Genomic DNA, 22,500 nt, shown 5'->3' on the forward strand with positions numbered 1-22,500 from the left:
GGAAGGAAGGAAGGAAGGAAAGAAGGAGGGGAAGGGGGGAGAAGGAAGGAAGGAGGGAGAAGGAGTGGGAGAAGGAAGGAAGAAGCAGAAGGGCGAGAGGGAGAAGGAAGGAAGGAAGGAAGGAAGGAAGGGAGAAGGAAGAAAGAAGGAAGGAAGGGGAGAGGTAGAAGGAAGGAAGGGGGAAGAAGCAGAAGGGGAGAGGGAGAAGGAAGGAAGGAAGGAAGGAAGGAAGGAAGGAAGGAAGGAAGGAAGGAGGGAAGGAAGGAAGCAGAAGGGGAGAGAGGGAAGGAAGGAAGGAAGGAAGGAAGGTGGGATGAAGCAGAAGGGAGAGGGAGAAGGAAGGAAGGAAGGAAGGAAGGAAGGAAGGAAGGAAGGAAGGAAGGAAAGGAAGGAAGGAAGGAAGGAGCAAACGGGGAGAGGGAGAAGGAAGGGAATGAAGGAAGGAAAGAAGGAGGGGAAGGGGAGAAGGAAGGAAGAAGGAGAAGGAGTGGGAGAAGGAAGGAAGGAAGAAGCAGAAGGGGGAGAGGGAGAAGGAAGGAAGGGGGAAGAAGCAGAAGGGGGAGAGGAGAGGAAGGAAGGAAGGAAGGAAGGAAGGAAGGAAGGAAGCAGAAGGGGGAGAGAGGGAAGGAAGGAAGGAAGGAAGGTGGGATGAAGCAGAAGGGGAGAGGGAGAAGGAAGGAAGGAAGGAAGAATGGGAAGGGAGGGAGGTGTAGTAAGGGGCTCCTTAGTGCAAGAGAACTCCTCCCTCCCCCCCCCCCCCGCATTCTAACCACACAGAAGCCCAACGCAAACCGCTAGTACGACTGTAGCCTAAAGGCGGGCGACCCCCCAACCTCCACACCGCTTTTCTCCTCTGCCCGGTTGTTGTTTTAAACCCGCCTCCGCAACGTACCCCAGCTCTGATTCGCAGGGACTAGCGCCTTGGCCGCCGGTCCCCTGCCCTGCAGGAGGAGGGGAGGGGGAAGCAGGGTGGGGGAAGGGAAGTCAGCTGATCGGCGGTCACGTGGGAGGCCTCGTGCAAGGGGGGCGGAGACTGGGAAGTGGGTGTGGAAAAGACGCGCGTGTTGTTGCACGAAAGTTGGCACCAACTTTTCCCTTCTTTTCTCTGGTTGCAAAAAAGAACGTGGAAAAGGGGGAAGGGTCGGGTTGCCAATAGAGGAGGGGGGTAGGAAAGCCCCTTTGATCAACCAGGGGAGGCTGGAAAGAAAGAAAGAAAGAAAGAAAGAAAGAAAGAAAGAAAGAAAGGAGAAATGAATGAAGAAAGAGGGAGGGAGGGAGGGGGAGAAGGCAAGGCAGGCAGACTTGGGTGGGGGTTGGTTTGGATGACCCACAAGGTCCCTTCCAACTCTGTTAATCTGTCACCTAAAAGAAGAAGTGGGAGAGGGGAAGGGAAAAGAGAGGGAGAGAAAGAGAGAGAAAGAAAAAGAGAAAAAGAAAAGAAGAAGGGAGGAAAGAAGAGGCTGCATTGTGTGTCCTTGTGGTTTGAAAGAAAGCGTAGCTGTTGAGGTTTCCGGTTGGAGAAAGCGATTGTAATCATCAAATGGAAGAAATCTCGATTTTTGTGGTTTGCCAGACAGTGAGAAGTGTGAATGTACAAAACACAGGAAGTTGTAACAGTTAATCTGCTATTCTTTTTTCCTCCGTCTGACTCCTTCCTTCCTTCCTTCCTCTTCTTCCATTCTTTTTTCTTCTCTCCCCCATTTGACTCCTTCCTTCCTTCTCCTTCTGTTTATTCTCCTGTTATTTCTTCTGAAGAAGAAATAATAAAGGAGGAGGAGGAGGAGGAGAAGAAAAATAATAATAAAGGAGGAGGAGGAGGAGAAGAAGAAGAAGAAATGATAATAATAAAGGAGGAAGAGGAGAAGAAAAGAAGAAGAACAAGAACAAGAAGAAGAAATAATAAAGGAGGAGGAGAAGAAGAAGAAGAAATGATAATAAAGGAGGAGGAGGAGGAGAAGAAGAAAAATAATAATAATAAAGGAGGAAGAGGAGGATAAGAAGAAGAAATAATAATAATAAATAAAGGAGGAGGAGGAGGAGGAGGAGAAGAAAAAGAAGAAATGATAATAATAAAGGAGGAGGAGGAGGAGAGAAGAAGAAGAAAAATAATAGAGGAGGAGGAGGAGGAGGAGAAGAAGAAGAAGAAGAAATAATAATAATAATAAAGGAGGAGGAGGAAGAGAAGAGGTGTAGTGTCAAAGTGTGCAAGGACTTGTGTAAGCCATCAGCTGGGAATGGTCTTTGGGCTGCCTTGTCGGCGTGTTGTGTAAGATCAGGAAATCAGAACCAGGTGATTGGCAGGTGGCAGGCGTCCCCCGTGGGCTACTGCGGGAAATATCTCTTTTATTTACGTGCCAGGCTCCGAAGATTCCCCGTGTCACCAACGTGTGCCCTAGAAAAGGGCCGTTATTTGTACGAAACACCTACAAATAATAATTTACGAGTAATCCCGGATTAATTGTGAAACTTTGATGGAGCTGTTTATCCTCTTCGGCTCTCCAGGACTGCAATCCTGGCGTTCATTTTTCCAACGGTGCTTCTTCCGGCGTGGCGAGAATGTTTCCATTGGCACAGCGTGGTTGATTCAGAGAGCCCTTCATTTAGCCACCGGCTTGCTTAGCGACCGTTCAGAGTTACAACGGAGATGGGGAAAAACTGTAGAAAAAAATTTTTAACTCTTAAAAACAGAACAAAAAAATAACTTGGGGACCAAACCGCGCACGGAAAAACTTTCTGTAAAGCAAAAGTGAGGTCGGACCATAAGCACGGTTGCAGTGTCACTTAATGACGGCTTTGTTTAGTGACCAAGGTGGCTGGTCCTTCTTCCTATCTCCTTTCTCTCTCGTCTCTCTTCACTTTCTTTCCCTTCCTCCCCTTTTTCTTTCTTATCTCCCTCCTTCTCTCTGTTTTTTTCTTTCTTTCTTTCCTTTCTTTCTCATCTCCCTTCCCCTTCCGTCCTTCCCTTTTTCTTTATTTCCCTCACTCCCTTTTTTCTTTTCTTTTTTTTCTTTCTTTTTCTGAGCTCCCTTCCTCTTCCTTCCTCCCTTTCTTCTTTCTTATTTCCCTCTGTCCCTTTTTTCTTTTTTCCTTTCTTTCTTTTTCTCTTTCCTTTTTCTCAGCTCCCTTCCTTCCTCCCCTTTTCTTCTTCTTTTTTTGAAAAAACCTCCCACCCTCCTTCTCCCCCTTTCTTTTCCTTCCTTCCTTCCTGCTTTGCTTTCTTTCTCCATTCTTTACTGTTCTCTCCCTTCTGTGGCCTCCAATTATTTCTTATGTTTTATCTTTGCCTCTTTCTTCTAAAAAGGTGACAAAGATATTTCAAGAAGGAGAAGGAGAGGGGGGGAGGAGGAGGGGAGGAGGAGGAGGACAAGAAGAAAAGAGGGAGAGGAGGGGGAGGAGCAGGAGGAGAGGGAGAGGAAGGAGAGGGAAAGAGGAGGAGGGGGACAAGAAGAAAAGAGGAGAAGAGGAAGAGGAGAGCGAGAAGGAGGAGGAGGAGGAGAAGAAGAAAAAATAATAAAGGAGGAGGAGGAGGAGAAGAAGAAGAAGAAGTAGTAATAGAGGAAGAGGAGGAGGAGAAGAAGAAGAAGAAGAAGAAGAAGAAGAAACTTCTGAGCAAGGAGAAAAGACACTTCTTAGCGAGGAGGAGGAGGAGGAGGAGAAGAAGAAAGAAGAAGAAGAAATAATAGAGGAAGAGAAGAAGAAGAAGAAGAAGAAGAAGAAGAAGAAGAAGAAGAAGAAGAAAATAAAGGAGGAGGAGAAGAAGAAGAAAAAAAATAATAATAAAGGAGGAAGAGGAGAAGAAGAAGAAATAATAAAGGAGAGGAGAAGAAGAAGAAAAATAATAATAATAGAGGAGGAGGAGGAGGAGAAGAAGAAGAAGAAGAAATGATAATAGAGGAGGAGGAGAAGAGAAGAAGAAGAAGAAGAAGAAAAATAACAATAAAGGAGGAAGAGGAGGGAGGAGGAGGAGGAGGAAAAGAATTAGAAGAAGAAGAAATAATAATAATAATAAAGGAGCATGCAGCCCTCACCCCCAGTCACCAACTCTCATCCTCGATTTAAGATATGGCTTTATTTGTTCGTTCTCAAGTGAGACATTTGTGCATCTCAAAAACCGCCGGGGCCAAGGAAGGTTTCCAACTGTTCCCTGTGCGGAGAACCCTCCGTCTTTCCAAATGTCGGAGAGATTTTATAAGGGGTGCATCTCTGTACATGCAGGCTTGGTTAAAGAGCAGAGGCACTGGTGGGGTGGGAGAGAGTTGGCAATCCTCAACCACCACCACCCCAACTCCCCCTACCACCCCAGATTGAGAAAGTCGGGAAAGGTGTCGGCGAGATCTTACCACATGCGCCTTCCGAAAACTGGGAGCCCGAACTGGGTTTTGGGGTAACAAGAGGACGTGTCCAACGGCAGGAAAATTTTTTTGGGGGGGAAATCAAAATGTTTGGAATATGTGAATTTTGCAATAGTGAAGAGATTAGAGCTACCGCTGACTCTTTCTCATCCGAGGAAGCTTCTGGGCCCAGAATTGTCGTAAATTTCTTACTATGGGTAGTCCCCAACTTACAACAGCTCATTTAGCGACCGAAGTTACAACGGTACTGAAAAAAGTGACTTGGGACCGATTTCACACTTAAAAACCGTCACAGCATCCCCATGGTTGCATGATCAAAATTCAGACTCTTGACGACTGACTTGGACTTACGATGGACGCAGTGCCTTGGGGGTCACATGACCCCTTTTGCAACCTTCTAATAAGTCAACGGGGAAGCTGAATTCACTTAACAACCATGTTCCTAAATTAACAACTGTTGTAAGAAAGGTCGTAAAATGGGCAAAACTCGCTCAGCAAACTGTCTCGCTTAGCAACAGAAATTTGGGGCCCCAATTGTGGTCATAAGTTGAGACTACCTGTACCACTAACTCCAAGGAGTGGTCGAGGCCCTGGAATTGTCATAATTTCTTACTCTAAGGGCTCTGTGAAGCCTCCAATGGGAGGAGCAGTCTATTGTAGGAAAACGAGTATCCTCAAACCGTGACCCGAACTATTTTGGGATGCCGAGTGGGAATCACAGCCTGCTTTTGTGACGTCTCCTCTAGCCCCCTCCCCAGAATTCAACTGGGTCCCCTCCCAGTTCATGATGGCCTCTCCGAGGGAAGCACCCCAAAAGGCACAGCGCTAAAGTGAGGTATCCACAAAAAGGGGACAAATGCGAGAGACAAATGCACAAGGAAACGAGCAGCGTGACACCGCGGACGTATCGTGGATAACAGGAACAACTTCTCAAAGGCAGTGAATCTGGGATAAAACGAAAGGATTATGGGTTCAATGGTGCATCCAAGCTTCTGGATCCGTCTTTCCCTGTTGAGACGTAAGAAACTCGTTCAAAGGGATCGCTCGTTTAAGATCGGCTCGCCGGATTATCTCCGTACGAGGATAACCAGAATTCCAGAAGGAGAGTCGGTAGAGCCCTTAAAAAGCGAGTGTCGATTGTCGTGTTAGGTAGCATGGGTCAGTGTGTCTGTCTTTCAGGGGGCCATCAGCCAAGCAAGCCCTCCTTCCTTGACCCCACTCAAGTTTTGTGGTTCCCCGCTGAAGAATTTTTGGAGAATCGCCGTGCAGGAGCACGACACTCCCCGCTTTGGTTCGCATGTATCCTGAGCGAGGTGGAATAATTCCCAAACAACGGCGTCAGTCGACCTGTTGGGCCATTCCTGGACATTGTACGGCAAGGACATTCGCCAGATGTCCCATATCATGGCGGGTTTTCACTCCAACTCCTCTTCCGCAGAGGGCAAGCATCTGGAGCCGGTTTTAGAGATTGCTTTCTCGCAGAAGTCCACTCAGGCTGCAGGGACGTCTTTGGTCCAGCCGGCGACCGGATAGCAGACGCCGTAAGGGGGAGGTTGAGTTCAGATCTCCGCAGCTCTGCAGATGGATGCCGTGGACGGACTCCCCAGCCTCAACACCTGAAAAACCCAAGGAATCGCTTGAGAACGGCTCCAGAATGATAGGTCATAAGTAGAGAGAAAAAGAGGGGGATTTGGATGAGGAAAAATACCAAGGGTTACCCAGGATAGAAAGCACAATTTGGTGGCATAGGTAATGCTCAACCTACAATTCACAAATCACAATTCTCTCTCTCTCTCTCTCTCCCTCCCCTCCATTCATTTCTATCTCTCTCTATTTATTATCTCTCTTCTATCTATATCTATCTACATACCTACCTGCCTGCCTACCTATATCTATGTTCTCTCTCTCTCTCTCCTATTTATTCTTATCTTTCTTATTTTATCTATTTTATATCTATATCTATCATCTATCATATTGATCTATCTATCATCTATCTATCATCTATCATCTATCTATCATCTATCTATATCTATCATCTATATTTATCATCTATCATATCTATCTATCATCTATCTTTCATCTATATCTATCATCTATCATATCGATCTATCATCTATCATCTATCATCTATCTATCATCTATATCTATCATCTATCATATCGATCTATCATCTATCATCTATCTATCATCTATATCTATCTATCATCTATCATATCTATCTATCTATCCTATATCTATCATCTATCATATCGATCTATCATCTTATCTATCATCTATCTATCTATCTATCTATCTATCTATCTATCTATCTATCTATCTATCTATCTATCTATCCTAGCTATCTATCCTAGCTAGCTAGCTATCATCTATCTATCATATCGATCTATCATCTTATCTATCATCTTATCTATCATCTATCTATCTATCTATCTATCTATCTATCTATCTATCTATCTAATCTTTCAGCTTTCAGTTTTTGTGTTCAATATCCGATTTATTCAACATTTGAATTTTTCTTTGTACTCGGTTTTTTTTTGGGGGGGTAGTGTTCGAATTTTGTTTGTCTCTTTTGTATTTTATTCTCGTTGGCAACTGAAAATAAATTGGTTACAACGGATATTTTAGCAGAGTGCCGTCTACTTCAGCATCCCTGCCCTTGCTACAGTCAACTGATTTACAGTACTTCCTGCCAGCAGCTTCCCACAAGAAAAGTCACTGGGGAAGCCTGAAGGAAATCGTAAATCACTCCTGTTCCCACAGCTTCGTTGCCCGCTTGAAATCATTTTTCCCCCCTCTGTTTAAGTAAGAAAATATCTTTGAAATGATGACCCAGCAGGCATTGTTTGTCTATTGTCTGTACTGTCACTCAAACCAAACAGCTGATGGTCACGACTGCAGGAATCTGATAATTAATTCCAGTGTTAATTACTCCCCATTACAATTATCTTGCGGGTGAAGTTGTCTTTTATCTGAGGCGAGATATACCTATCCATCTTGACTATCTTTAAAGTCCATTTTATTGTTTATTTTATTATAGGAGGGAGGGAGGGATTGAGGAAGGAAGGAGGGAGAGAGGGAAGGAGAGAAGGAAGGAGGGAGGGAGGTGTCAGCTTTAGAAGCCATATTAACACTGGAAGCTTTCACGCTGCTACATTCTTAAGTCTGGGAAAGTCGAAGGAAGGAGGGAAGAAGGAAGGAAGGAAGGAAGGAAAGAGGGAGGGAAGGAAAGAAAGAAAGAGGAAGGAAGAAAGGAGGGAAGGAGGGAGGGAAAGAAGGAAGGAAGGAAGGAAGGAAGGAAGGAAGGAAGGAAGGAAGGAAGGAAGGAAGGAAAGGCAATACTGCCTTCTACCCATGGCTTCTGAACACACCCAAGATCAGGTCATCTGAACTGACCTGATGTGGGTGAGAAAAGAATTTCAAAGATGAAGAATTTAGACCAAATAATTATTTTAGAGACGGACGCCGTGAAAAACACAAGAGTTTCTCAAACATCTCCTGAATTTCAACCAGGAGGAAAGGCGTGTAAAACTCCAATCATTTAAATCCTGTGTCTTCCCTTCATTTCCTGAGGCCCTGGGTAATTAGGTGTTAATTAGCTGTCGCAATTACTTAAGCAAGGAACATTCCAGGCTCAATAGAACAAACTGGATTGAGGGCAAATTGCTTTCTTTAATTATTGTCTTTGTCTATGTTTACTACTTTTTTTTTCTTTTTTGTTTCCATTGCTGTTTTCATTCATCAGGAGCAAAAAGGGAGGGCGGGAGAAAGGAAACAAGGGAAGGAAGAAAAAAGGGAGGGAGGGAGGAAAAAAGAGGGAGGGGGAAAGGGAGGGAGGAAGGAAGGAAGGAAAAGAGAAGAGGAATGGAGTAAGGGGAAGGAAGGAAAAGGAAGGGAGGAGAGAAAGCAAAAAAGGGAGGGAGAAAGGAAAAAAAGGAGGGACAGTGGAAAAAAGGAAAGAAGGAAGGAAGGAAGGGGAAAAGGGATGGCAGGAGAAAGGGAAAGGAAGGAAGGAAAAGAAGAGGAATGGAGTGAGAGGGGAAGGAAGGAAAAGAGGGAGGAGAGAGAGCAAAAAGGAGGGAGAGGAGAAAAGAGGGACGGAGGGGAAAGAAGGAAAGAAGAAAGGAAGGGAAAAAGAGGGATGGCAGGAGAGAGGGAAGGAAGGGAAAGAATGGCAGGAGAAAGAGGAAGGAAGGAAAGGAAGGAGGGGAGGGATGGAGGGGAAGGAAGGAAAAGATGGGTTGGTTGGATGAAGGAAGGAAATGGAGGAGGGGAGGGAAGGAGGAAGAATAAAGGGGAGGGAGGGGAAATAGACAAGCAGAGGAAGGAAATAAGAGGAAAAGAGGGAGGGAAGGAAATAATGAGAGGGAGGAAGAGAGGAAGGAAGGAAAAATAGAAGAGGAAGGGAAAGGAAACGAGCAGAGGAAGGAAAGAAGAGGGAAAGAAGGGAAGGGAACAGAGGTGGGTTCCTACCGGTTCGCACCGGTTCGATAGAACCGGTTCGTCAAATCTACCGAACCGGTTAGAAGAGGTTCCACCAGTGGACCCGGAAAGCAGGCCACACCTACAGAAGCGGTTCCAAAATTTGAAACCCGCCATTGGAAGGGAAATGTTTAAAATTAAAGGTTTGGTAATGCCTCATTCCCATCAGATTCAGGCCTTTTTCCCAACTTCCCACCGAATTCTCTGGCAAAGCAATTAAATCCAAAGTGTTGATTTCCTGCCGTATTCAACAAACTATTAACTTCCTCCTTCCTTGGAGGGAAGTCAGTTCCTATGCCCATTTTTTCATGTAAATAACACATTAAAGGGATAGGAAGAAAACCTGGAATGAACACAGGGGAACGAAGGTGCCTCTGCAGTCTTTAAACCAATTTAGGCTGTTATAATTACGTACATATAATGCTAATTATGTAATTGACACCTGCTATTCCATTTGCTGAAAATTCCCTGCATTGACACAAGGATGTCATTGACATTCTCTTCCTGGAAATTAGGAACTGGCCATCATTTGGGGATGAATCAAGATTTTTCCCCCCCACAAAATCAAACTGAGCAGAAGGGAGCCGAGAGGTTCTCTAGTCCAACCCTCTGCTCAAGCAGGAAGTCCTATCTCATCTTGGACAAAAAGCTGTCTGATTTCTTTTAAAAAACAAACAAACAAACTCCAGTGATGAAGCACCCACGACCTCTGGAGGCAAGCAGTTCCACTGGCTAATTAACAGAAGGATAGGTTAATTGGATTGGGAGGAGACTTTAGAGGTCTTCTAGTCCAGCCCCCTGCTCAAGCAGGAAACCTTGTAGCATTCTGGATAAGGGGTTGTCCAATCTCTTCTTGAAAACCCCCAGTGATGGGAAAGAAAGAAAGAAAGAAAGAGGGAGGGAGGGAGGGAGGGAGGGAGGGAAGGAAGGAAGGAAGGAAGGAAGGAAGGAAGGAAGGAAGGAGGGAAGGGAAGGGAAGGAGAAGGAAGGATGGCAGACAAAAAGTATAGCAGAATAAGGGAATAACAGAGTTGGAAGGGACCTTGGAGGTCTTCTAGTCCAACCCCTAGGAAAAAAAAGGAAGGGAGAAAAAAGTATAGCAGAATAAGAGAATAACAGAGTTGGAAGGGACCTTGGAGGTCTTCTAGTCCAACCCCTAGGAAAAAAAAGGAAGGAAGGGAGAAAAAAGTACAGCAGAATAAGGGAATAACAGAGTTGGAAGGGACCTTGGAGGTCTTCTAGTCCAACCCCTAGGGGAAAAAAAGGAAGGGAGAAAAAAGTATAGCAGAATAAGAGAATAACAGAGTTGGAAGGGACCTTGGAGGTCTTCTAGTCCAACCCCTAGGGGAAAAAAGGAAGGAAGGGAGAAAAAAGTACAGCAGAATAAGGGAATAACAGAGTTGGAAGGGACCTTGGAGGTCTTCTAGTCCAACCCCTAGGGGAAAAAAGGAAGGGAGAAAAAAGTATAGCAGAATAAGAGAATAACAGAGTTGGAAGGGACCTTGGAGGTCTTCTAGTCCAACCCCTAGGAAAAAAAAGGAAGGAAGGGAGAAAAAAGTACAGCAGAATAAGGGAATAACAGAGTTGGAAGGGACCTTGGAGGTCTTCTAGTCCAACCCCTAGGGGGAAAAAAAGGAAGGGAGAAAAAAGTATAGCAGAATAAGAGAATAACAGAGTTGGAAGGGACCTTGGAGGTCTTCTAGTCCAACCCCTAGGGGGAAAAAAGGAAGGGAGAAAAAAGTATAGCAGAATAAGGGAATAACAGAGTTGGAAGGGACCTTGGAGGTCTTCTAGTCCAACCCCTAGGGGGAAAAAAGGAAGGGAGAAAAAAGTATAGCAGAATAAGAGAATAACAGAGTTGGAAGGGACCTTGGAGGTCTTCTAGTCCAGCCCCCTGCCCAAGCAGGAAACCCTATCCCATTTCAGACAAATGGCTCTTCTTGAAAAAAAGAAACCCCAAACCATTTTTTAAAATCCCTTCTTTTTCCTGCTACATGAAACCACCTGAATGTGGGGAAACCCCCTTGCCCCAAACTGTCCCGTAAAGGTTACCTGCTTGTTCCCGCGAGAACTCATTTCCACGCCCGGCAACGTCAGGTTCCGCTTGGAGCGGTGCAGGAAACGGGCCATCAGTCCACGAGACCCCCGGCACGCCTTGAGGTCCCCCAGGGACCGCGTGATAGTCTTCGAGAGGTCTTGGGACACCTTGGCGGGCAGGTCTAACTTCGATTTGCCGGCCCCGTGAGGCAGCAAGAGGGGGTCGCAGAGCGAAGGGTGCGAGGGGCACATTTCCGAACACAGCCCTGCAAAGAGAGAGAGGGGGGGGTGTTGCGATCAAACAGCAATAGCAATAGCAGTAGACTTATATACCGCTTCATAGGGCTTTCAGCCCTCTCTAAGCGGTTTACAGAGTGTCAGCATATTGCCCCCAACAATCTGGGTCCTCATTTTACCCACCTCGGAATGGATGGAAGGCTGAGTCAACCCTGAGCCGGTGAGATTTGAACCGCTGAACTGCTGATCTAGCAGTAGCCTGCAGTGCTGCATTTTAACCACTGCGCCACCTCGGCTCAAACAGTGCCAACTCACAACAGCCCCCCCCCCCCCTCCACAAAACAGCTTCTTGTAGTACCCTGCGGTCTTGCGGCTGCAATTTCGGATGGTTTCGCCAGAAGCCATCATTGTTTTACAATTTTCAGGAAAACTTTCAGGAAAACTTATAATTACAATTTTCAGGAAAACTTACAATTTTCAGGAAAGTTTTCAGGAAAACTTACAATTGCAATTTGCAAGAAAACTTTCAGGAAAACTTACAATTACAATTTTCAAGAAAACTTTCAGGAAAACTTACAATTACAATTTTCAAGAAAACTTTCAGGGAAACTTACAACCGTACAAAACCCCTTCGATTAATTTAATTCTGCTCCTTCCCATCCAGCAAAGTCTTTCGAGGGAGGATTTACGGTCACAGACCTTATCAGGCTTGGAGAGATGCCAGGCCGATCTCTGCAAAACTTGGCCAGGAATCTCGGAGAATCCTGAACCCATTAAGGGAACTAATAGACTCCTGCAAACTCCACTCCCCTTTCGCTCCTCTTTTATTCCCTCTGGGAGGGGCCATTCACCGTCCACCTGTGGCCTTAACTCCCAAGTCGACCCCTGTTCTTTAGCTGTTCCCTTCGTCTGACAACTCTCCGCATGCGCACACTGGGAACAGGCTCCAGCTGTTCTTCTGCCTCACTGATGTCTGACTCCGAAGGCAGCTGATAACTGTCGGACGGCTCTGTCCCCCTCTCTGCCTCCGACACAGAGCCCTCATCTGAGCCTCCCCCAGGACTGGCCCAGGTTCCTCCCCAACCCTCCTCACTCTCCGAATCTGCTGGCCGGCCACAACAATATGAAATCACCGCTGGGCAACAGAGGTCTCACCTGTTTCCGCTGAGGAATTGGAAGCGTTGTCTCCAGACCCTTTTGTGCAAAATACTTCCTGGTCATCGGTTTCTGTGGGGTGGAAGGGAGTGGAGGGGGAGGAGGAGGACAGGAGGGAAAGAATGAAAATCTGGGGCTTTTGTTACACCCTGAAAAGGTAGAAGATTTGATTTGGGGCAGGAACGATGGTCAGGTGAGAGAGAATGCCATTACGTGGTTCCCTCGGCCTGTGTTCAGTTCAGGAAAGGCGTTGGCCACTTTTCTATGGCTTGTCTCCAGAAGTTGTGGGTACACCAACACTGGGGAGATTGGACCAGCATTTGTCTGCAATGTTAGAGGGCTTCCTGCCAGAGCAGGGGGTGGGACTAGAAGACCTCCAAGGTCCCTTCCAATTCTGTTATTTCCTTCCTTCCTTCCTTCCTTCCTTCCTTCCTTCCTTCCTTCCTTCCTTCCTTCCTTCCTTCCTTCCTTCTCCATCACCTGGGGTTTTCAAGAACAGATTGGCAGAAGAGATTACTCTGGTCTGTAATTTGATATGGTCTCCTACTTGAACAGGGGTTGAACTAGAAGACCTCCAAGGTCCCTTCCAACTTGTTTATTCTGTTATTCCTTCCTTCCTTCCTTTGCTGGAGGTTAGACTAGAAGACCTCCAAGGTACCTCCAAACTCCTTCCTTACTTCCTTCCCTCCTTTATTTGCAGGAGGTTAGACTAGAAGAACTTCAAGGTCCCTTCCAACTCCTTCCTTCCTTCCTTCCTTCCTTCCTTCCTTCCTTCCTTCCTTCCTTCCTTCCTTCTCCATCACCTGGGGTTTTCAAGAAGAGATTGGCAGAAGAAATTACATTGGTCTGTAATTTGATATGGTCTCCTACTTGAACAGGGGTTGAACTAGAAGACCTCCAAGGTCCCTTCCAACTCGTTTATTCTGTTATTCCTTCCTTCCTTCCTTTGCTGGAGGTTAGACTAGAAGACCTCCAAGGTACCTTCCAACTCCTTTCTTTCTTCCTTTCTTCCTTTCTTCCTTTATTTGCAGGAGGTTAGACTAGAAAAACTTCAAGGTCTCTTCCAACTCTTTCCTTCCTTCCTTCCTTCCTTCCTTCCTTCCTTCCTTCCTTCCTTCCTGCCTGCCTGCCTGCCTGCCTGCCTGCCTGCCTGCCTGCCTTCATTGCAGTGGGTTGGGCTAGAAGACCTCCCCCATCCCTTCCAACTCTCATCTCCCTGTTCTACCTACCGGCCTCCCTGGACACAGCCATCCCAGGGTCACTGTGGGACCGCAGCAGGGGACATCGGATGACGGGTGACTGGCAAGACGTTTCGCTGCTCCGCCGTGGCCGCCTGGGCTCTTTGCGTGCCGATACCGCCATCTTGGGCTTCATCCGGACTTCGGGAAAACAGGGACCCACGTTGTGGCCGAGACCCTCCAGGCGGTGGCAGCTGTGGGTCTGAGCACTGTTGACCTCCAGCAGGCCGTCATACACCGTGCCGGGCGTGGAGCAGGAGAAGGAGCGCTCGCCCCGCAGACGCATCGGCGGGATGTCTTCGAACGGGCCCTGCGGGTGAAGCCCGCAGTGCCCGCAGTCGACGCTCAGGCAGTAATCCGCTCGGCTGCGCTGGATGGAGCGGAATAGGACGTAATCCACCGAGCAGGCCGATCCGCTCCCTTCCAGCAGGCACGAATCCTCGGAGGGACTGCTGTCCCCGGGAATGTCGACGATTTCCGACATGATGAGCGAGTTGCTATCCACAGAAATCGCTGTTGAGAAACGAGAGCGAAAATGAAGACGAGCCGCCGGGAGTGACTTAAACACGGTTTAATGGATTAGGGTGGATCTTCTTCCTTTTTTAAAAAGAAAAGTGGATCTACGTATTGTTAGAAAACTTTAAGTTCTTTTTGTACGAATAAAATGGAGTATATATGTCTCACGCCGTTTTTTTAAAATAACGTGGAACAATATTCTAAAGTTGGCAAAATATTATAGGCTAGATTGTCATCCTCTTTAAATGACCACATAATCCCTTGCAGGGGTGAAATCTGGGCAACTGAATTGAGCTAGCAGAGTTTTTTACTGGCCGGATGCCCTCCCCTGTTGTGAGCATGGAGTTTTGCTCGGCAGGTAATATTCTCATTGTGCCCAGAGAGAGAGAAATATCTGCCTCTGCCTAGGATCGAAAACATGGCCTCCGGATTGTGAGGCGAGAGCGCCACCTCTATCTACGACCTGCCTAGGAAGGTCGTAATATGGGGGCGAAATGCACTTAACAACCATCTCACTTAGCAACGGGAAATCTGGGGCTCAATTGCGGTCCGTAAGTTGAGGATAGGAGACTATTCCACCATTGTGCTGCTTTCTGACTGTCCCCCCCACCCCAGGGTGGTGTGGAAACATGAAGAGACTTCTGGAAATTGGAATTAAACTAGTTTGATCCGTGTACTAAATGCAAATTTAGAGGTTTTTTTTTTCAATCCTCTAATTAGAAGAAGAAGGACGCGGTCGCTCAGGGGCTAAGACGCTGAACTTTGTCGATCAGAAAAGGTCGGCAGTTCGGTGGTTTGAATCCCCAGTGCCGCGTAACAGAGTGAGCTCCCGTTCCTTGTCCCAGCTTCTGCCAACCTAGCAGTTCGAAAGCCCGTAAAAAATGCGAGTAGAAAAATAGGAACCACCTTTGGTGGGAAGGGAACAGCGTCCTGTGCGGCTTCGGGAGTTGAGTCATGCCGGCCACATGACCCCGGAGACGTCTTCGGACAGCGCTGGCTCTCCAGCTTTGAAACGGAGACGAGCACCGCCCCCTAGAGTCGGGAACGACTAGCACGTATGTGCGAGGGGAAGCTTTACCTTTAATTAGAACATGCTTCCTTTGTCTTTGTGGAGGAAAAGCTACTCCAAAAGTACTTTTTCAAATTGTGTGTTAAAATAAGTGTGTGTGTGTGTTTGTATTTACCTTCACCACTGAGCACAACGGAAGGGACTTGGTTGCAGGAACACGGCCCATGCGATGTTTCCGTAAATTGAGAGTCAAACAGCGTTACCTGCGGAGGGGAGACAGGGATTTCATTTAGCTTCACGGAACGACCGTGAAGTTTTCAAGATGTATGCTACTGTCTTTGGAGGCTCCACAATGGGCCTAGCTAACAACTGAACACAGGATCTATTCTTATAGCCTTAGGAATAGCATTTAAAACTTATATACCTCTTCAGCCTGCACGCCATATAAATATTTCCCAAAAGTGGCGCTGTGCAAGGAAAGGCTCTGGGCACAGAGTTTCTGAGATTCACGGACAGATCTTCACACTCCTGAAACAAATCTAACGACCGAACGAATAAATTGTTTCCTGCAAACTCCACTCCCCCGTCGCTCCTCTTTTATTTCCTCTGGGAGGGGGGGAATTCATCGTCTACCTGTGGCCTTCCTCCCAAGTCGACCCCTGTTCTTTAGCTGTCCGGCAACTCTGTGCATGCGCACACTGGGAACAGGCTCCAGCTGTTCTTCCGCCTCACTAATGCCTGATTCTGAAGGCAGCTGATAACTGTCAGACGGCTCTGGCCCCCTCTCTGCCTCTGACACAGAGCCCTCCTCAGAGCCTTCCTCAGACCCCAGGAGTGGCCCAGGTTCCTCCCCAACCCTCCTCACTGTCTGACTCTGCCGCCAGCTCCGCAGGACCACAACATGCGCCCTTTGCACCTGCTTCATGGTGCTCTCTCCTCCCGTTGATTGGGAAAAAAAACAACACCTCAAAACGGCCGTACCTGGCTGTCCCCACGGAGCCCCATAACAGCTTCATAACTTGGAGGGAAGTCGGTGGGATAGAGGGGAATGGGGCTGTCCATGGAGCCATTGTAGGTAATGCTACACCACAATTAAAGAAGAAAGAAGAGATTCTCCGTTAAACGGATTGCTAAACCAATAAACTGCGACAAGGAATGAAGAGTTAAAACCCGCTTCCCAAAATTTCATTTTACAGGTAAGTTCCACAGCCTTTCCCCATTTTACAGGCAAGTTCTCGAATTACGCCCGGGCCCTTAGCAACGGTTCGAAGTTACGACGGTTGTAACTCAAGCTTATGTTTTAATCTCATTGGGAAGTTTCACACGGGAAACTGGCTGATTGCAATGAGCTTCCAATGCAGGGCGTATTTTGCAGCCCAGAAAACAGGTTGTTTGGACAATGAATTAATAAGCAATCCTCGATATACGACCACCACCATCGAGCCCAATGTTTCCGTTGCTAAGCAAGACGATTGTCAGGGGAGTTTTTGCCCCATTTTACCACTGTTGTAATTTTGAATGAACTGTTGTAAGTCGAGAACTACCTTTATAAAGAAAGGTTTATTGTTTACATCTTTCTTTCTTTCTTTTTCTTTCTTTCCTCCCACCCTCCTTTCTTACTTTCTTTTTTCTATATCTCTTTCTTTCATTTCTTTCTTCCTTTTTCTTTCTTTCCTTCCTCCCACCCACCCACCCTTTTTTATTTCTTTATTTCTCTCTTCCTTCCTTGCTTGCTCATTCTCCTTCCTTCCTCTTCTTCTTCACTATTTCTTTCTTTCATTTATTCATTCATTCATTTCTCCTTTCTCTCTTCCTTCCTTCCTTGCTCACCTTCATTCCTCTTCTTTTCCCCTATTTCTTTCTTTCATTCTTTCATTTTTCTTTTTTCTTCCTTCTTTGCTTATTCTCCTTCCTTCCTCTTCTTCTTCACTATTTCTTTCTTTCATTTAATCATTCATTTCTCCTTTCTCTCTTCCTTCCTTCCTTGCTCACCCTCCTTCCTTCCTTGCTCACCCTCCTTCCTCTTCTTCTTCCCTATTTCTTTCATTCTTTCATTTTTCTTTTTTCTTCCTTCTTTGCTCATTCTCCTTCCTTCCTCTTCTTCTTCTTCACTATTTCTTTCTTTCATTTATTCATTCATTCATTTCTCCTTTCTTTCACTCTTCCTTCCTTCCTCCCTTGCTCACCTTCCTTCCTCTTCTTCTTCCCTATTTCTTTCTTTCATTCATTCATTCTTTTTTCCTTCCTTGCTTACTCTCCTTCCTTCCTTCTCTTCTTCTTCCCTATTTCTTACTTTCTTTTTTCATTCCTTCCTTCCTTCCTCGTTCCCTCTCCTTTCTTCCTTCCTCTTCTTATTCCCTATTTCTTTTTTTCTTTCTTTCATTTATTAATTCATTCATTTCTTCTCACCTCTTCTCTCTTTCTTTCCTATTCTTACATTTTCTTTCTCTTCAAATTGAGCTCTCCCTGCCTGCAAAATTTCCCCGATCCTCTTACAGGGCCTGGAATATTTTTTCCCCTGTTGTTGATCCCAAATGTATTTTACACGCCCTGCAATCCATATTTTTAGCCCATTTCACCTCTGAGCATCCGTTTCGGAACTGCAGGTATATTCCGGGGGGTAGTAAGGAGGAGGTGGAACGGGGGGCACAAACTCATCCAGATCCAGCATGTGTTGTAAGTAAGTGTCCGGAGGGGAAGTACAGTCCAGCGTGACGGAACTCGACCGAGGTGGAGAAAGCTGAAAAATGGAAAGAAAACCGGATAAATAAATATGAAAATCGGCAGGAAACAGTGAGAAAGAAAGAAAAAAAAAATCAGGAGGATTGGAAATTTTTGTTACTAAATATTATGGATGTTTAGCTACAATAGGATATAAGGACTCAGTAAGATAGATATAGCAATAGCAATAGCAGTAGACTTATATACCGCTTCATAGGCCTTTCAGGCCTCTCTAAGCGGTTTACAGAGAGTCAGCATATTAGAGATGATAGATAGATCAATGATAGATAGATAGATGATAGATAGATAGATAGATAGATAGATAGATAGATGATAGATAGATAGATAGATAGATAGATAGATAGATGATAGATAGATAGATAGATAGATAGATAGATAGATAGATAGATAGATAGATGATAGATAGATAGATAGATAGATAGATAGATAGATAGATAGAAGGATAGGATAAGATAGATAGATAGATAGATAGATAGATAGATAGATAGATAGATAGATAGATAGATATAGAGGATGGATGGATGGATGGATGGATAGATAGATAGATAGATAGATAGATAGATAGATAGATAGATAGATAGATCAATATGATAGATATAGATAGATAGATAGATAGATAGATAGATAGATAGATAGATAGATAGATAGATAGATAGAAGGATAGGATAAGATAGATAGATGATAGATAGATAGATAGATAGATAGATAGATAGATAGATAGATAGATAGATAGATAGATAGATAGATAGATATAGAGGATGGATGGATGGATGGATGGATGGATGGATGGATAGATAGATAGATATAGATAGATAGATAGATAGATAGATAGATAGATAGATAGATAGATGATAGATAGATATAGAATAAAATAGATATAGATAGAAAGATAAGTTAATAAATAGAAGAGAGAGAGAGAAAAAAATAGATATAGATAGGTAGGCAGGCAGGTAGGTATGTAGATAGATATAGATAGAAATAGAAAATAGAGGGAGGGAGGGAGGGAGAGAGAGAGAGAATTGTAAATGAAATGCCAGTATGTGGTTATGTATTAAATTTATATTTTAAGATGAAGGATGTCTAAACAATGATAGCCAAATAAAAGTGGAGGTAAGATGATGGTAACGTATATAAACATTGGAGTTAAAATACTTGGAGTTAATATGAACTATACTTGATGACGGTGGAAGAGATGCACGAAAGCTTTTTGTAACCAACTGAAACACTTTCTACAGCATGTAAAGAAAGAAGATTTTATGGGTCATGTTTGTTTTGAAAATTAAAAATAAAAACTTATTTATATTTTAAAAAAAGGAGCGAAAGGGAAGTGGAGTTTGCAGGAGACCATGAGTTCGTTTAATGGGTTTGGGACTCTCCGAGACTCCTGGCCAAGTTCTGCAGAGATTGGCCTGGCAGCTCTCCAAGCCAGATAAGGTCTGTGACCGTAAATCCTCCCTTGAAAGACTTGGCTGGATGTGAAGGAACAGAATTCACAGTCAGTCAATAAAAGGGGTTTTTGTCAGGACAAGGAGTTGGCTTCAGGCTCTCGGGAAGCCCCGGTCAGATCAGAATCTCTGCGAGTCGAAAACAAACTGGCCCTTTTGGGCGACTCACCACGTGGAGAATGTCAACCGAAAAAATTTGGATGCAACACATGATGGCAGAGAGCGTGCACACTACAATGGAGAAGATGGTTAAGCCGCAGATGCTGAACAGCAGGTCCTACGGAGAACAAAAGGAGAAGCTGTCAGAAAGGAGGAACGGAGGAAAGGAAGAAGAGAGGATGTCAGGTTTCCAAAAAACGCCCTAATTGATTCATGAGTCTCGGGCCAAACTTCAAAAGAAAATTCTTTTGGCGGTCAGATCTGAGCCTCGTTTGAATTATCGCTGAACTTTATCCCTGTTCCTTCCCTCCCTTCAGTCTGTGTCATAAATCACATTTCCCAATGAGTTGCACCCCTCCCAAGTCTGTGACAGGCAATCTGAGATCCGACTTCAGGAGAAAGTATGTGTGGAATGCTCCCCCCCCCCCGGCTTTCCTCACTATGGCAACTTTAGGAGTTGACAGAGGAAGCACATTTTAGCTAAGTTCTGGAGAAATCCCACATAAGGCGAAATAATAATAACAATATCCCAATATCTGGAGCACCACTTGGATGCCGTGGGCATTGACAAAACCCCCATCGGTCAATTGCAACAGGCAGCTTAAATCCTCCGAGACCTCCAACCCCATCCAACAATTCACATCTGCCTTGGGAAAGGCTTGACAGGTGGGTGAAATTGCCGGATCCAGCCTAAACATCTGGATGACTGTGTGGAAGGCCGTAACTCTATAACCCGTTGGTCAATTGCGAACGGCGGTTTGATTGGGGGCGGCTTAAATCCTGCCAGGAGACCTGTAATGGTGTCAAATAACCACATCTGTCTACCCCAGGACCTTCGGGAGGACTCCAAGGCCAAATTTAAACATCTGGCTGTGCGAGGAACCCATAATAACAACAATTGAACGCTCTCGGCATTGACAAAAATCCCTGTCGGTCAATTGCAAACAACAGCTTAACTTGAGACAGCTTAAATCCGGCGATGATACTTTTAATGTTAATAAGCCACCACATCTGTCGATCCAAGGACTTCATGGGAGCGTTTTAAAAATGCCAATGCCAGCATCTGGCTGGCATTGTAACGAACCTTAATAATGCAAAAGAATAATGGGAAATCTGGAGAGGGTCTGTTTGTCTATCTCGGCAAATTCCGCCCCTTTCAACCGGCTATTTCTCCACGGTGGATGGCGTGAAATCTTTTCCCCCACCACTCACTTTCAAGACCAGAAGAATCCTGGAACAATTCGAATCCACATCGCCTTTGTTGCCGCAGGCAGGAATCCCCGATTCGGACGGCGAGTAGATGCATTTCTTATACAGAAAACTAGCCTGCAAATAAAGAGACAGGAGCATTGCATCGGAAAGCACGCTGGTTGGGGAATTCTGGGAGTTTTCAGGGAATTTTCTGGATGGTGTCAGAAGTGGGATACACTCCTTCCTGTCCTCTGGACGGTGTCAGAAGTGGGATACACTCCTTCCTGCCCTCCGGATGGTGTCAGAAGTGGGATACACTCCTTCCTGCACTCCCCCCTGCCCCCCAAATCTCCCCCAACTGTGATTCCTCCCCGCTCCTCATAACCGACCTGTTGCACCCCCCACCTGGGCTTTCAGGCTCCGTCGCCATCCCACCTCCTTTGGGATGGACGATCCGTCTCTCTGCCTTATCCGCTCACAGACTTCCAGGGATTTCACCTGCTGGGCATGTTGGCAGGACAGAATGGAACCGGCCAGGGTCAGCATCACCCCTAAGACGGACAGCAGGGTGAAGAAAGTGATCTGGAGAGGAGGGGAGAAGAGGGGAGAACAGGCGGTTCAGGGTGCAAAAAATGCAACGGCGAAAAATGCCAGGACAAAATATCCTAGACTTTATTTATGTTCAGAAAATCGTTTTCACTGAGCCTCACTGACCGAAGGATACCGGATCTCTGTTATACTCTATTATCTGGTATAGGTATAGGTTTTCCTGCCTAAGCAGGGGGTTGGACTAGAAGACCACCAAGGTCCCTTCCAACTTCGTTATTCTATTCTATTCTATTCTAATTATTTCCATATTCTATTCTATTCTAATTTTATATTATGTTCTATTCTTTTCCATTCTATTCTTTCCATATTCTATTGTATTCTATTCTATTCTAATTATTTCCATATTCTATTCTATTCTAATTCTATATTCTATTCTATTCCATTCTATTCTTTCCATACTCTATTCTATTCTTTCCATATTCTATTCTAATTCTATATTCTATTCTAATTCTATATTCTATTCTATTCTTTCCATATTCTATTCTATTCTTTCCATATTCTATTCTATTCCAATTCTATATTCTATTCTATTTTTTCCATATTCTATTCTATTCTTTCCATATTCTATTCTATTCTAATTCTATATTCTATTCTATTCTATACTTTCCATATTCTATTCTATTCTAATTCTATATTCTATTCTATTATATTCTTTCCACATTCTATTCTATTCTAATTCTATATTCTATCCTATTCTTTCTATATTCTATTCTATTCTCATTCCATATTCTATTCTATTTTAATTCCATATTCTATTCTATTCTCACTCCATATTCTATTCTCTATCGATCTATCATCTCTCTCATCTCTCTCTCATCTGTCTGTCTATCATCTATCTATTCTTTCTGTCTCTCTCTCTCTCATCTCATTTGTCTATCCATCATCTCTCTATCATCTATCATCTATCTATTCTCTGTCTATCTGTTTATCCTCGCTCATCTCTCTATCATTTGTCTGTCTATCATCTCTCTCATCTCTCATCTATCCATTCTCTCTCTTTCTAGCTATCATCTCTCTCTCTCCTATCCATCTATCTATCTATCTATCTATCTATCTATCTATCTATCTATCTATCTTATCTATCTATCTATCATCTATCTATCTATCTATCTATCATCTATCTATCTATCTATCTATCTATCTATCTATCATCTATCTATCTATCTCACCTATGCATAATTAGTTTTTGGGTAAGAGTTCTAAGCTGCTGCAAAGGAATCAAATAAACTCCAGTTTGCTTCCAGAAGGCGAAGGGAGGACGGAGAAGGGATGGGCTGCTGTGTGCTCCAAGGGCCACCATGGATGGGGGCCACCTGGTGCTTCTCTGCCTT

General features: G+C 44.9%; 2 protein-coding genes across 2 annotated transcripts in view; both read right to left on the bottom strand.

The window, feature by feature from the left end:
• LOC106543293 (secretory carrier-associated membrane protein 3) overlaps positions 1-7,345 on the bottom strand; it is a 16,003-nt gene extending 8,658 nt beyond the window's left edge. The window contains exon 1 of the mRNA XM_087707659.1: positions 7,282-7,345. Within this exon, the coding sequence (XP_087563785.1) occupies positions 7,282-7,345 (64 nt within the window). The remainder of the gene's footprint in view (positions 1-7,281) is intronic.
• A 352-nt stretch (positions 7,346-7,697) lies between these two features.
• LOC148048683 (protein ENTREP3-like) overlaps positions 7,698-22,500 on the bottom strand; it is an 18,609-nt gene continuing 3,806 nt past the window's right edge. Inside the window, exons 3-12 of the mRNA XM_087707661.1 lie at positions 20,966-21,142; positions 20,582-20,695; positions 19,380-19,487; positions 17,603-17,763; positions 16,005-16,104; positions 15,199-15,286; positions 13,490-14,011; positions 12,261-12,332; positions 10,884-11,134; positions 7,698-7,745 (exon numbers count right to left, since the gene is read on the bottom strand). Coding sequence (XP_087563787.1) covers positions 7,698-7,745; positions 10,884-11,134; positions 12,261-12,332; positions 13,490-14,011; positions 15,199-15,286; positions 16,005-16,104; positions 17,603-17,763; positions 19,380-19,487; positions 20,582-20,695; positions 20,966-21,142 — 1,641 coding nt within the window. The remainder of the gene's footprint in view (positions 7,746-10,883; positions 11,135-12,260; positions 12,333-13,489; positions 14,012-15,198; positions 15,287-16,004; positions 16,105-17,602; positions 17,764-19,379; positions 19,488-20,581; positions 20,696-20,965; positions 21,143-22,500) is intronic.

This window comes from Thamnophis sirtalis, unplaced genomic scaffold (assembly GCF_051295495.1).
Source record: "Thamnophis sirtalis isolate CommonGarterSnake01/CBP01778 unplaced genomic scaffold, rThaSir2_p1.2 scaffold_2, whole genome shotgun sequence".
Classification (NCBI taxonomy): Eukaryota; Metazoa; Chordata; class Lepidosauria; order Squamata; family Natricidae; genus Thamnophis; species Thamnophis sirtalis.